This window comes from Colletotrichum fructicola, assembly GCF_000319635.2.
Source record: "Colletotrichum fructicola Nara gc5 chromosome Unknown KSG_Nara_v1_contig12, whole genome shotgun sequence".
NCBI classification, from domain to species: domain Eukaryota; kingdom Fungi; phylum Ascomycota; class Sordariomycetes; order Glomerellales; family Glomerellaceae; genus Colletotrichum; species Colletotrichum fructicola.
The window spans coordinates 635,865-649,801 of NW_027094062.1; the positions used below are offsets into that span (position 1 = coordinate 635,865).

The window sequence follows — 13,937 nt, forward strand, 5'->3', positions numbered from 1 at the left end:
GCAGAACCAGAGAGATATCTGACCCGTCCTGCAAGCTCATGGGAAGAAAGATCAACTTACGCCTCGATCCGAATGGCTTTGAATGTATATCTTTTGAACAATTCCCCCAAATTTGATGCTATTGCTCTTCCTATGTTGAATACCCACGCAGGTTTTGGTACTCTGCCTGGTAATATTTGACACGACGAGTTCGCCCTCACAAGCTGTCGCCACCTTTCTCTTATTGTGAGCAATGCTGTGTTGGTGATGCGGACTGACAAGGTGAGCCCGGTCTTCGTGGGCACAACACGGATGTGACTCAGTGCATTGCTCGGAATTAGAATATCGGAACTTCAATAATCAAGGATGTAAAAGACCCGGGGCATTGGTGTTTTATCGTAGCGGAGCTGGAAAGTTTGATTATAAGGAGGAGTCAGCTTGGGCTGAATCACTGGGGTGCACCATTGACAGATCAGCATGGGGTGCTGAAATACCTATTTTAGTAGAAGGAATCGAAGCAGGGAAGCAAAACGTCTTACGGGGGGATGCGATAATCGAGCCCACGCCGACATTGAGGAATATGTAGGCTGCCCGACTGCGTCGCGAAAAGAATGCAGAGACGAGGCAATTTGGATGCTTCAGCGAGAATAATCTAACTGTGAACAGAAGGCTAGGAATTGTCGCGGGATTGACGTGGTTCGGACACTTGAGAAGACACAAAAGCTTTCCAAAAGAAAAGGGTGTATGATACCGTCGATATGTTTACCTATTTAATGTACGACGACAATAAGAGTAGTGACGGTGAAGATAATGCAAAAGAGCCGTAAGCAGAAACACTGCAGAGGCGAGAGACCTGGAATTACGCATGGCAAGACATGGTGAGATGCAAACGTGCCGTGGTCCAAGTACAATATATTACCTTCTTGCGTAGAGCAAGTGGCGAATTGCGACAAATGTAAGGCTGGGTATTACTATTGGCGATAAGAACAACATTGTTGCCAACATGACCAACATTCTGACCTAAAACCAGCACCAGATTCGTCACACCGACAGCTTCTCAACAGACAACGGACTTCTTCCGGAAGAGCTCATGCTTGAGGGTGCCTGAGTGAAGTCACCACTTCGAGCATGAGTCCCATGGTGTATCTGTTGGGTTCAGGATGATGTCCGACGAATGTCGCCGGAGGCGGCCGCGGAGTCACGCATGTTGTCCCTTTCTGCTTCCCGTAAGCGTCAGACAATGCCTGGCCGGTCGCCGATAATGCCTTCCAAGCAGGCACGTTATGAATCTAGGCTCATCTTCACCTTCATTGCATCTAGCGATAGCGAAGATGTGAACATCAATTTTCCCGTCAGAGTCATACAGCATTGAGAAGGTGCGCCCACAGGCAGCAGATTATAAACAAAACGTTAGAAGGGAAGGAGAACATCAACCTGCATCATATTTAGGAGATACATCAGAGTCCGCATCAAGCATTCGAGACCAACCTACTCATACTTTTTGGACGCCCGACCTATTCGAGTCTTCAGGGGATTTCCAAGGTCGCACATTCTCGTTGGGGTCGGACCTGTTGGTCAAGGTAGACTTTGCTGGACGGAAATGCTATAAATGAAATTGCTCCAAGGCGCGCTCCCGGCTCATCGAGTTATGCGACGATCGAAGTCCTAGCGGAGTACGGATGCGGAGATGAATGTGCCCATTGCCGCGGGAAACATGCTGTTTTATGAGAATTTCCGCAGACGTACTTGCTCTTCTGCCGCCGTTTGATCACTTAAAATTCGTTGTCATGGAAATTGAAGATGGAGTAAGTCAAAATGAAATGAAAGTCGAACACAATTTATGATTTGATCCGTCTGGAACCGGATCCCAACTGCCAACAAACAAGACATGCCAACCTTCTCAGAAGCTACGATTCAAACAGCCACATATATCCTCCCAGACCACAAGCCAACAAGACCCAAGACAACCGGTGGAACACACTTGAAAGACCACAGAAAACCCATAACTGCTCAGTCAAACCAAAGTAGCTTTTCCCCCTGAAACTCTTCTTGAGCTCGCTTCTCTCGCAGATCTTTGATTCTCTCATGCTCGGTGACGTCAATCCACTTCGCGACCCTCTCCATGTTTTCCAGATGCCCCCGCATCAGACTGTTTCGAGCGCCATCATCGAGCTTTTCGAAGTCGACGCTGACGCATCGACTGATGACTGGGCCGGCGGGGCGCCACTCGTGTGCGATGAGGATGTTCGGAGCTGACGCACTCTGCTGGACAGGAGCCGAGGGAACTGTCGAAGAAGGGATGGCCGACGACGTGCGGAGGATGCCTGGCGGAGTGGACTTGTTGTTTCTTCGTCTTCGGTTTGATGCAGTCTTCCTGATTTTGATGGGGATGAAGGGATCAAAGGGTCTTCTGCTGATCGGTCGCATCGGTCGCATCAGTCGCATCGGTGAGCGTTTATGGGTCGTACGAGGGACCCAGGATGGATCTACTTCATCGGACGACACGGATATGGCGTAGATTCTGTCGTACTTCACGCTCATGTCGCTAGTGCTGTCATCATGGTCGTAGGGGTCGGAGGGTTCGGAAGGGTCGCAGTGGCCGGCTCGGGGCTCGTCTGTGATGGAAGACTTTCTGGACGGGTGGAATTCGGTGATGCCGGGCAGGGAGAGCGGATCGGGGGACTCGTCGCGGGATGTGAAGCTCTCGAGGAGGCTGACAGCGACGGTCTTGATTGGGCTTGACTTCTTCGTCGCTTGGGAGGAAGACTGAACGTTGTTAGCATGGGATGCTCTGCACAGGCGTGGCGATCGTGATTACTTACCATGTTGGAGATACTTGGATAGAACGACAGAACTTCAAACAAAAGGCGGAAGTTAGACTTGGTGGCGCGAAGAAGGCGCAAGGGAAGTTGCGGCTGAGATAATGTGAAGTAAGTGTGATGAGAATGGTGATGAAGGAAGAAATCCTACGTGAGTTTGTGCGGGTCTGTGGAAAAGATCGCGGAGGCAACTTGCGAAGACGCGCGAACGCGACGCATGGGTATTTGAGCGTCCGAGGAAGGAACGAGGAATGAAGTGTTCGGGGAAGGAACAACTAAGCGAACACACAATCGCGGTTCGTTGAATCCCGTTCTCTAGAGGTAGAAAGACAATATGTGACTTAAATCTCAGGCTACCTCTCTTATCAACCCACAGCATCCTGTTCTAACAGCCGGAGAGTTTTCATTCAGAAACCCAACGTGAAGCTCCTACGTTGAATCCCAACCTGCCTAGCACCAGATCGTTGGATGGCAGATGATGGTCTCATGACTCCGATGTTCTTTGATGCCGCTGACCCACTATTTTGGTCTGAAAAGCCGCCCCCCGACTTCAACTTCAGCTGGTAACATGTCCATACCTCAATTTTGCCGAGCCTAGCAATGCGCCCTTGGCCCCGAAAAGCCGGAAGATTCCCAAGACTTCGCGCTCTCGCTCTCTTTCATACCGCAGCAGCCTCCTGCGTCTTGTTTTCTTAGTCGGTCACAGTACTTGTGTCAGAGCTGGCCACATAGGAAGGCAGTTATCCCAAGTCGATCGTGGCTGAACCTTTATCAGGAAAAGCTTGGCTGCCTGGGAGCCGTATGGTCGAGCTCAATCACCTCATTAGCGCGGACACTACTTTGCTGATTTGCCTGGTTCTGGCAAACGCCTCAACATTCACAGTGTCCCGCCTGTCCTGAGATACTGTCAAAGACGATGAGATATGAACGTAGGATCACAAACTTGGGCAAAGAAGGCAAGGCTGCAGGGCCAAACCCCTCTGCATTCGGTTACATAATCTCATGGTAGCGAAAGGACAGGCTGATCTATCAAGGTGATTTCATGCCATCGGACTACTAGGTTGTCAGATTGTTGTCAGGTAATAGTAGCCGGGGCGTCTAGCAGTTTTCATGGAGCTACTTTCCGCTTTCTCGAGACATGGAGGGACCTCTCCATGTGTGCGACAAAGACTACATCAACTGTTAGACTACATCAGCTGTTACCAGACGATGGAGTGCACCGAGCGTTGACACTGTCAACCGCTCTCAGGAAAATTGGCACAGGAGGGGTGAGGTCTTGTGAGGTCTTAAATAATAGAGCTGACTTTGCAGCTCACGCCTTGTGCTGAGATGTTTCTGGTATTGTGGTCTCGTCGAGTGTGTTTCATTGTATCCCAGCACGCTCTTGGCTGGTTTTAGAAAAGACCACTTTGCTGCGCGGCATCAAACATGGCCATCGGATGGCTTCCGAGCCTGCAGAAGCTTATTTGAAAGCAGCACTGCCTTGTCTTATATGCATCGGAATCTTCCTCTGAGTCTGCTGCGACGGGAAGAGAGTGCTTCAAGGTGTGCGGTAGAGACGTTATCAATACGACAGTCCCGGAAATATTAGTGATTTGGAGAAGGCGATGAGAGAAGTAAGGCGGCCGAGTTTGGGACGTTCGGACCTGGAAAGGCTCCATCTGAAAGAATCATGGCGGGATAGATGGCTGGAATGATCAAGCACGTAGATCGGAGGAAAGTGTTGGACCAGTCTGTTCCATATATGAGCATTGAAAAGATTTGGAGCAGGCAGTATGAGAACTTCCTGGCGGCTATAAGACAGGAAAAGGTGCCGCGAACTCACAGTAGACAACAACGCAATTAAAAGGCATGGTCAGCCATTAGACCGTCAGATCTGTCGTATGATGAGGGGTTTCGCTAGATTACTGCGACAAAACGCAGAGTGCAGGGCCCGGTTGCACTCAACTCAATTCAAGGGGCTTGGGTTGTCTGCAGCCCAGTAGAGCCTGAGCCTTGGAAAGGAAACAAATACTTTGTAGTTTTGGCCCAAGTCCAGACTGATGCCGTTCCTAACGAAGGCCCCAAGAGGCATTCCATATTGACTCGGATGGCAAATGCTATGTCCAGAGGCTCATCAGGGGCAAATGTAGGTCATCAAGAAGCAGGCAACAGCTTCCGTGATGTGTTCAATGTACGCATACCACAATACCAGCGTCATTCACAGCGAGCCGTGACCTACGACCGGAGTTTGCTCCGGTACCAAAAGGCTTCAGCAAAGACGCCTTCCCGTGCCTGTGTCATGGGAGAACACTGATTTTCCATGATGAGATATTCGTGCTGAGTATTGGTGGAGGAGACAAGCAAAGTGTTCTCAAGGGTAGGCTTCATATTCCGTTCTCGAAGAAATTTGGATGTCAACGCCAATAGCCGGAAGCATGATCGTAGTCTGACTCGCATGAGACTCGTGGGAAACCAGCTGTCAGACGCGGAGCGCGGTGCTCTTTCAATGACGTCCCACCCTGCATCGCTGCGGATCAGATTGCGCGTATTCCTCGGCTACACTTATAAACCGAACTGACGCGGAGGCTTGACAGTTGGGATTGAAACTATCAACAGAGATGTTGTATCGATGGGCTGCAATCGGCTGCTGATGGAGAGTTAGCGAGGGGCAGCTATAATACGTGAACCGATACGTGTGTGCTGGAGAGTTCAAAGAAGGGGTGCTGGCCAATGTACTCATCCGGTCTTGCTTCATCTTTCCGGGTTGTGAATTGCTGGTGCAGGTAGTGCAATATCGACAAGAAGCAAGGAGTGGACATGAAGAGACGACCTGGTTTGAGGTCCTCACCTCTACGTAACATGATCTAAAGGTTTCTATCAAGATGCATCACGATACGGCGACTGGATTACTGTGCGAGGACAACACCTTGATGACGCTCTGAACCTCAGAAGAACCGCTGGAGGCTCAGACGATGAGCGCCGCAGCGTTGTTGCGAATGAGCATCTCATCCGGGGCGGAGACCTCTTCAAGGACAGTATGACGATAGATCAGTCTGTCAACCGGCTCAGCAGAGGCATCCTAGAATAGCTAATGGACTTCATTGCGGTGCTAATTTCTTCGAAGAGTTTCGAGCGAGATTCGGAAGATTCGAGCGACAGATGAGAGATTGAAAATCAAAAGCTCAGGTTTCAAAACGTTAAAGACGAAAAGCACGTGCTGCGAGAGGATGCGGAGCGGAAGCGTCGGCGCGTGTTGAGAACAAAGAGGGATTTGAGTCTGCTCTGTCCTGGCTGTGGCTGTATAGATTGCGCACCATGACTGAGATGGCGGAAACCCCACAACTACTGGAGAGATACACAAGGGGCCAAGTGTTGAAAAGGCACGGTGTTGTTCCTCGATTGCGACCACGGTCTCGACTAACATAAGTGGAACATGAGAACTTCTGACATTTTGCTGTGGCGTAAGCTGATTCTCTGACACACCGGACATCATTACCCTCGAAAAGCTCGGTGTGGCCAGTGGTTTGGGATAGAAGAGGTGTTGGCGGGGCGCGAAGGTTTGGAAAAGAACGACCCTTTCGGGAAAGGACGCGACGATGTGGCTGATAGCGGGAGTTCTCGGCAGGCTGAAAAGAGGATATGTGGATGATGTGATAAGGTCGTTGGATATCTGTTATAGCTGATGTGGCGAGGTGAAATTCTCGCCCCGACTTGGTCTTGTCTGCAGTGGGAGAAGTCAAACCCTTCGCCATTCGCCGCGGCCCAACATTGTCTCATGTGGTCGATGATTCCTACTGTCTGTGGCACCCATGTCAGCCTGTGAGGTTAGAAAGCCGAGCGTCGAGAATGAGAGTAAACAGTAATGATAGACTGAGTGATGGCATATGCTCTGCAGCAGATGGGGATTCGCTATACAGGAACAGGAATGGAAAACGGAGGCTTACAAACAGGCAGGGCAGTGAAGCTTTACAAGAGAGGCTGTCGAAATATATGGCCGAAGATATTGGACGCAGCCGCGGCGGAATAGCCGTATTCTTGTCCCCTGACATTTGGCAAAAGAAATAACCCCCTCGGTGATGGCGATGACGACACGGTCGAATGCGCCTGAATGGGGATATAACGCAGGGTCTATCCGCCGGCGAAGTCTCACGCATTGTTTGCAGGCAGGTGCGATCATTTGTCACAGCAATTGTCCGTGTAGCAGAGAAATTAAGGTCGAATCTGTACCAGCGCCAGCCAATTTGTAGACCAAGGCGCGCAATCTCTGTGAGTCGCAGTGCCCTCCTCCAATATCTCTCATATCACCGCTCAGCTCAGCCGGGTCTGTCTTGTCGGTTGAAAGCTCTTTCACGACATCATTCAGACGCCACATTCGCTCCGGTTCGCCACCTCCTCTCGAGGGTGATCTTCGGTAGCCATTCTGCAAGACTGTGGATTTTGGAACTCATCTTGCCCAACGTGTGGTTCCATTGCGCAACCTATGACCCACAGCCGAGACTGTCACTTTGTCAGAAAGTATTCCAACATGAGAACTCATTCAGATGATTCTAGTAAGATTTTCATAGGTGCTGTTGGGCTTATGCAATGGTAGATGTCATTTTAAATCGGTTTATTGGAGCCCTTTCGGATGAGAAGGCGAGTTGGTGGGGGAGAAAACGCATTGACATGTAGCCAAACTCCTTCAGCCCAGCGAAGAAAGGCAATAAATAACCGAGAGACCCTGCGGCTGTCGTTGTTGGCAAACTCGCGGCTGCAACCGGTCTCGTGGAGAATGAAAAGACCGCGACCGGGATGGTCTGGCGTAATGAGAATTTCATTCGCCCGGAACCAAAAACGCTGAGCATCGAATCGGTGACCGACAGTGGTCTCCAAGGCTCCGACAAAGGTGTACATGCCGATTCCAGACGAAGGTGGCTGGAGGCGATGTGCCGGCTCCCTCCAAACCCTTCGAACCCCGGTCGAGGAGCTCTGGCGCACTCAGGAGAGAATCGGGGACCATGCATTGAACTGTAGGGTACCGTATCCCGGGCACGGGTACGTCAGGGCGCAGTGGTCTGGGTGGACTATGTCTCGGACGCATCGTCGTGATCATGAAACCTGCTTTCCAATAGCAAAAGGTGTGACAGGCCGAGGTTGCAAGCACATGTCGCTTGATGAAAGGTTTCGAGGCTGTGAAGAGGCTGGCAACGGTCTTCCTATCTCAGGGGGTTAGCAAAAAGTCGTGTTCAGTGATCCGAAGGAAGCAGCGACAAAGGAGGAGTATGTTACGTCTGTGTATGAGGCAATCTTTATTAGATTCCTTGCGAAAGGAGCAGATGGATTTGTGGCTCACTTGATACACAGAGCGACACCTCTCCTAGCGTGAGTTCTTCTTCTTCGGATATAAACAGCCGGGCCATCTGTGGAGTCTCTTCTGTTTGGAGTGGAGGCCATGAAGGTTGAATGGAGGTTGCGGTAGTCATACAAAGGTCTTCGTTGAGATCCTTGCTGCTCACAGCAACAGCGGGTCATTGGCATACCTTCAGGGTGTCAAATCAAGGCAAGCCTCCACTCTCCCTTGTAAAATCTCAGTGGCCGACTCGTTGACTGATTCGCCAGTCGTTCCATGAAACCGGAAAGGGCGAAGACAATTGTTTCGAGATTCCGAGGAGCCCAACAGCCCGGAGGTTTTGGATGCTTGTGCAAGAGGGGACAGAACAGGCTAGTATATCCTTCATCGTTGTTCATTCACAAGCAGAATGGTTCTTTTGGTGCTTTCTTGATGCAGCGGCATAGTGCAGGAGATCTTGTGTGTAATCTTGGTGTCGCGGACCCAACCGGCGGGTGCCGTCTCCCGGAGGTAGCGCTCTTCGCTGCAAATACGCTCTGCGATCCACCCCTGGTGATGTCGCTACGTAGCTGAGGAGTTGCGGAGTGGAAAGAGATGTATGCGATATACCTTCGAGTTAAGAGACCGCATTCATATTGAATGCTTTTGGCTTCATGTTGCTGTTCGGCATATGTCTATCTACCAGTGACCGCAGCAGAGCGTCTACTTTAGTGGCTTGGTGCTGATTTTTCCAGTGGCCATGTTCATCGTCGGAGTCATGGACGTTGCGCGATACTTCGGGCATAGGTGGCGATGCCCCGTTAGATTGTCTTCCTTCTCCCAATCCTGCATGTGTTTTGTTTCGCCCCGGGTTTAAGTCTGTTCCGAACGACAGACATGAGGAGATCACACCGATGTCTCGGCTCAAGATGAGCGTGTGGATAGGTGGCTGTGACAAAGTTGAAGATTCAGAACTACTGACTTTGAGACTCCTCTTTGCGTGAATTATTGACGGTCGAGTGGTATTGCCTCAAGACGTGATGTTCGATATTGGCAATCACATGTTGATGTGTTTCTGTTGTTTGCAGCGGCAAAACGCCGCAAAGGAGAGGACGAAGTGTAGAGAGGAGCAGAGCCCGTGACTCGAGAGAGCTGGCTCGGGGCTGCGAAGTCCTGTGCGGCTTCTGCTGTTGCTGTCTTAGCTGGCGATGGCCTATTTCATCGGCGTATTTGTCGCCACGTTTGCAGAAGTCCTTGTGCCCGAACAAATGGATTGGGTGAATGTGATCAAAAGGTAGTGTCACAGGCCTCGCAAGCCGTAGCAAGCTCGGGCCGACGCCCATGGCCCTGCTCGGGGTGGGCAGATGATTGCAATCGCGGCGGGTCAAGCGCTCCACCGAGCATCTGCGCCGCCAAGTTGACAGGGACCCTCCCTGATCTTGACGTCTACTTGCGCTGCATGCTGCTCTAGCACATGGATCGGTGCGACAAACCGAGAGAGGGCGAGAGACCCGAGCTCATATCATAGAAGCAGCCACATGCAGCGTCTCGCAAGTGGCTGGAGACAAATCTCGCCCGCTGGCGACCACAGTGAAACGAAGACGAAAGGATCTGCTGAGTGTCTATGGGGCGATCGAACATGGAATGAACCGCGGGGTCGACGAGGGCACAACGGCGAAGGATCATGATGATGGACAAGAGGAACAGATGACTCGAGCTTGCAGCTTTCTAATACTTCATATGGACGTCGTGTTGATGCAGTGAAACTATCGGTCTCTTGCGAAGATGAGGGCTCTTCTCCCCGGTGCGATGGCCGTGGCCTCCAACTTGTAAGTCAAAGCACCCACTTTCCGGCCACCCCTGCATTCCGGCCACCCAAAAAATGCCGCCCAGCCACCCACTTTCTAGATAACCTCCTACTTCTAACTACTACAACATTTTCTGTTTTTATCCAAACTCCATCATTTTTTCAGGATACCTTTTTGATTACTTAATGGTTCAGTATACCGAAAATGAGATTAACCAAGCCCTTGCCGATATGGCAAATGGCATATCGGCCCGCAATGCCTCCAGGCGATGGGGAGTACCACGATCAACACTTCAAGACCGGACTAAAGGCGCCCAACAGAGAGCAGCTGCCTTTGAGGACCTCCAGCGACTATCCCATACCCAGGAGGCTAAGCTGGCCAGCTGGGTGCAAATCCAGGCTGACCTCGGGCTGCCACCAACCCATCAACAAGTGAAGGACTTCGCCCAGCGCATCCTCCATGCCATGGGGGATACCCAACCCCTAGGCAAGCGATGGATGGATGGATTCCTGCGAAGAAACCCATATATCAAGGTCCAGAGAAGTCGCTCTATTGATTCCAGGCGTGTTAATGGGGCATCTACTGAGGTTATTAGGCAATGGTTCAAATATCTCGCGATGCCTCGCATCACAGCCATCAAACCAGCTAATCGATATAACATGGATGAGACTGGCATCCTTGAGGGCAAGGGGGATAATGGGCTGGTGCTGGGAAGGGCTGCCACGAAGTCAGTTAGGAAAAAGCAGCCTGGATCACGAGCCTGGGTATCTATCATCGAGTGTATCTCTGCTGTTGGCAAGGCACTGCATCCACTGGTTATATATAAGGGCAAGAAGGTCCAACAGCAGTGGTTTCCTCTAGACCTTGACCCATACAATGGATGGGAATTCACAGCAACAGAAAATGGATGGACTACTGATGATACTGCTGTTGAGTGGCTGCAAAGAGTCTTCCTCCCTCAGACTAGGCCCTCTCAACCTGACCAGGTCAGACTGCTTATCCTAGATGGGCATGGGAGCCATACGACAACAGATTTTATGTGGGAATGCTATACCAACAACATCCATCTATTATTCCTACCACCACATACCTCCCATGTCCTCCAGCCACTTGATCAGTCAGTCTTCAGCCCTGTCAAGGCAGCCTATCGTAAGGAGCTTAGTTACCTCACCCAGTGGAACGATTCGACTATCATAGGCAAGAGGAACTTCATAACATGCTATCAGAAGGCTCGCCTTGCTGGTCTAACAGAAAGCAATATAAAGAGTGGCTGGAAATACACTGGGTTATGGCCTGTTGCTGCTGCAAAGCCACTTATGAGCTCCCTACTACTACCCAAGGCATCATCAGCATCACTAGCACTATCAACACCACTCAACAAGAAGGCTAAGGGTGCTTATGATGCCCAGAATTCCCAGGATAACGAGGAATGGGTATCTGGTTCCTCTGCTGTTAAGTGGTCTACGCCAAGGAAGATGAAGGACCTTGGCGACCAACTACATCTGTATAGTCAACTGGAACAAAGTATCGCCACACAACGCCAGCTCTTTAGAAAGGTGAAGAAAGGCTTCCAAGAGCAGTCCATGGAGTTGGCTACCGCCCAGCATCAAATACAGCTCCTCCAGGCCCAAGTCAACAATAGCATCACTAGGAAGAGGAAGGCTGTTCACATCGACCCAAACACGAAGTTCGCGACCATTGGCGACGTACGGCAGGCCCAGATTGAGGCTGGCGATGCCCTCGATGATACACATGAATCCAGCGCCTCTGATTACCCTAGTGAGGCCGAAAGCTGTATAATAGTGGCAGCGATACCCAGTCGATAGTTGATTAATAAAGTGGTGGTTGTTATGAATGCATCATTTTTGGGTGGCCGGAATGCAGGGGTGGCCGGAAAGTGGGTGCTTTGACTTAGCAGCCTCGTAGGAGATAGCGAGCACCTGGCCGAGCACATCGGATGCGGCGGTACATGCTTTGGGCATCCCCGCTTTCGGTCTTGTAAAGTATGGTCTCTGTGTGAATTCTTGAAACGGCTTACCCTCATCTGAGCTTTGGGCCGAGGGAGAACACGGAATTAAATCAGGGCCGACTGTCTTCCCCGTGGACAATAACAAGAGGGCGGGGATTACCATAATGGGTACAAGAGCGATTGAATAATGCTACCTAGAGAGGATAATATGAATAGGTTGACATGAGGCCGCAGCCTCAACTGGCATTGTCCAAGAGATAAAACCGAATCAAGGCTCGAAGCGTGAAGCAAGTTTCACGGACAGGACAATCAGTCCTGAGCAATGGTTCGCATCCGCTGAATGAACTCTCCAATAAATTCAAGCCCATGCGGACGAACAAACCAGCCAGAGATTCAAACATAATCCACGGCATGCCCCATCCTCTTTCTTTTAGGCTTTAAAGTAAATTCGCTGATGTACACCGAAATCCCCCAACTGCCTTGTCTCTGACCAGCTGTGCCTCATGCGTCCTTGGTCAAAGCTCATCTAGTGGACTGGGACCAGAGGCTGGCAACGTGAGTCCATGTTGCGGTTTGGAAGCCTGCGGAACGAATGATGGAAGCCAAGAGTAGCTTTGTGTAATTTACAGCAAATGTACAATGAATCAGACTCAAGTCAGACTTTATTAGTGCTCGTCGTATATAGAAGCCAGTGGAAGATGAGCCTGCTTAACGCTCAAAAAACACAGCTTTATTGAGGTCAGCTGCGGTAAAGTTCGCAATTCCCTTTGTTTGGTTATTGCATTTCGGTGTAGCTTGAGCTTGACTGATGAATGGTGCTCTCTCTCCTCTTTGACCCGATGATACCTTGGGGTAGGAAGGCAAGAGGCAAAGGAAGTGAAGGCCGATGGGGAGATCCAGTTGACATCAGGGTGGCGGGAGGTGCTTTCAACCTGGGGACAACAAGAGAGATTTGACCCCTTTGAAGTCATTTGTCGGACAATTTAAAGGTCCTACCACTGGAGAAGCTGTCATCAAAGCAAAACCTCCTACCTATGTCTGCATCCTCTTGGTTGTGGGGAATGAGGTCTTTCAGAGCTTCCGCCATCAAGCTTGCACTTAGCCGCCAGATAACAACGAGAACAGGAGATCTCGAAGAAGATTCCAGCATTACGAGGCCCTTGTAACGGACGTACAGCAGGGCATGAAGCATTTGGACGCGAGACTGCCCACACTGCCGAGCCAAGATTGATCTCCTAGACTCGATCCTCGCGTATGCGGTAGGCTGAATGCTGGGCGACAATGGTGAAACCCAAGAGATGAGTGACCGATTCGGTGTAGAGGTGGCTCGGATCGTCGAGGCTGCGGAGGGGACGATCTGCAATCCCTGGAGGCAGTCGCAGGCCTCAGTCTTACTAGTCACAACCGCGGACGTTGAGAACCTGGGTGACAAGTTCGGCTTCCTCAGCGTAGTGACCCTTGGCCTGGCAGGCGCCGCAGACAAAGAGAAGAAACTGGCGATGGGTCTGCTGCAAATGCAGCGAAGCTTTGGACGCAGCTAGGTCGACGATATCGGCACCACCAGTCGTGCCCCCTCATCATTCCGCCTATTGTCCTGGCATAATCTGCCAAGCAAAGAACTGCCTAACTATTTCCATCGTCGAAACACCTGCCGAGAGTTCCAGTCTTTATGTTGCTCTCGTGGGAACACATTCACAGTTCGTAGAGCAGCGGCGCATCCGCCTTGGCTCGGGCTACGCAAATGGGCGACGAGGACGTTCGGGCTCGGGCAGAAGTAATCGATCGACTTGGTGGGTTGGGGGACTAATGTGTCAGGTTGTCGGTCGCTGCTTATAGACCTCGCAGAAGGGTGTATGAATCAATGGATCAAGGCACGAAATGGAACCGAGGTGGTAAAAGGTCAGGAGGATTTCGTCGTCATCTTGTCGACGTGGTGCCTCCGATGACCGCGAAGCCTTAAGTGTATTCTACTCTGATCTGCGCTTGAAGACTCCACTGACGCTCAAGCGTGGTTCAACGTCGGAGTCCTCAGCCAATTCGTGCGGTTGCTCGCAGAGATTCGGCAAGAAGGC

At 51.0% G+C, this 13,937-nt stretch overlaps 3 protein-coding genes across 3 annotated transcripts; 2 read left to right on the plus strand and 1 right to left on the minus strand.

The window, feature by feature from the left end:
* Nucleotides 1–1,989: 1,989 nt before the first annotated feature.
* Nucleotides 1,990–2,804, minus strand: CGGC5_v017353 (uncharacterized protein; the record flags this gene model as incomplete). The annotated part of the gene is made up of 2 exons (XM_032026815.1): nucleotides 1,990–2,745; nucleotides 2,802–2,804. The coding sequence occupies 2 exons, from the start codon at nucleotides 2,802–2,804 to the stop codon at nucleotides 1,990–1,992; spliced, it is 759 nt and encodes a 252-aa protein (XP_031876739.1).
* A 7,322-nt stretch (nucleotides 2,805–10,126) lies between these two features.
* On the plus strand, nucleotides 10,127–10,545 carry CGGC5_v017354 (uncharacterized protein; the record flags this gene model as incomplete). The annotated part of the gene is made up of 2 exons (XM_066153900.1): nucleotides 10,127–10,429; nucleotides 10,492–10,545. The coding sequence occupies 2 exons, from the start codon at nucleotides 10,127–10,129 to the stop codon at nucleotides 10,543–10,545; spliced, it is 357 nt and encodes a 118-aa protein (XP_066006728.1).
* A 10-nt stretch (nucleotides 10,546–10,555) lies between these two features.
* On the plus strand, nucleotides 10,556–11,667 carry POGK-3 (Pogo transposable element with KRAB domain; the record flags this gene model as incomplete). Its single annotated transcript, XM_066153901.1, has 2 exons — nucleotides 10,556–11,602; nucleotides 11,659–11,667. 2 exons carry the CDS (start codon nucleotides 10,556–10,558, stop codon nucleotides 11,665–11,667), a joined length of 1,056 nt encoding a protein of 351 aa, XP_066006726.1.
* Nucleotides 11,668–13,937: the final 2,270 nt, after the last annotated feature.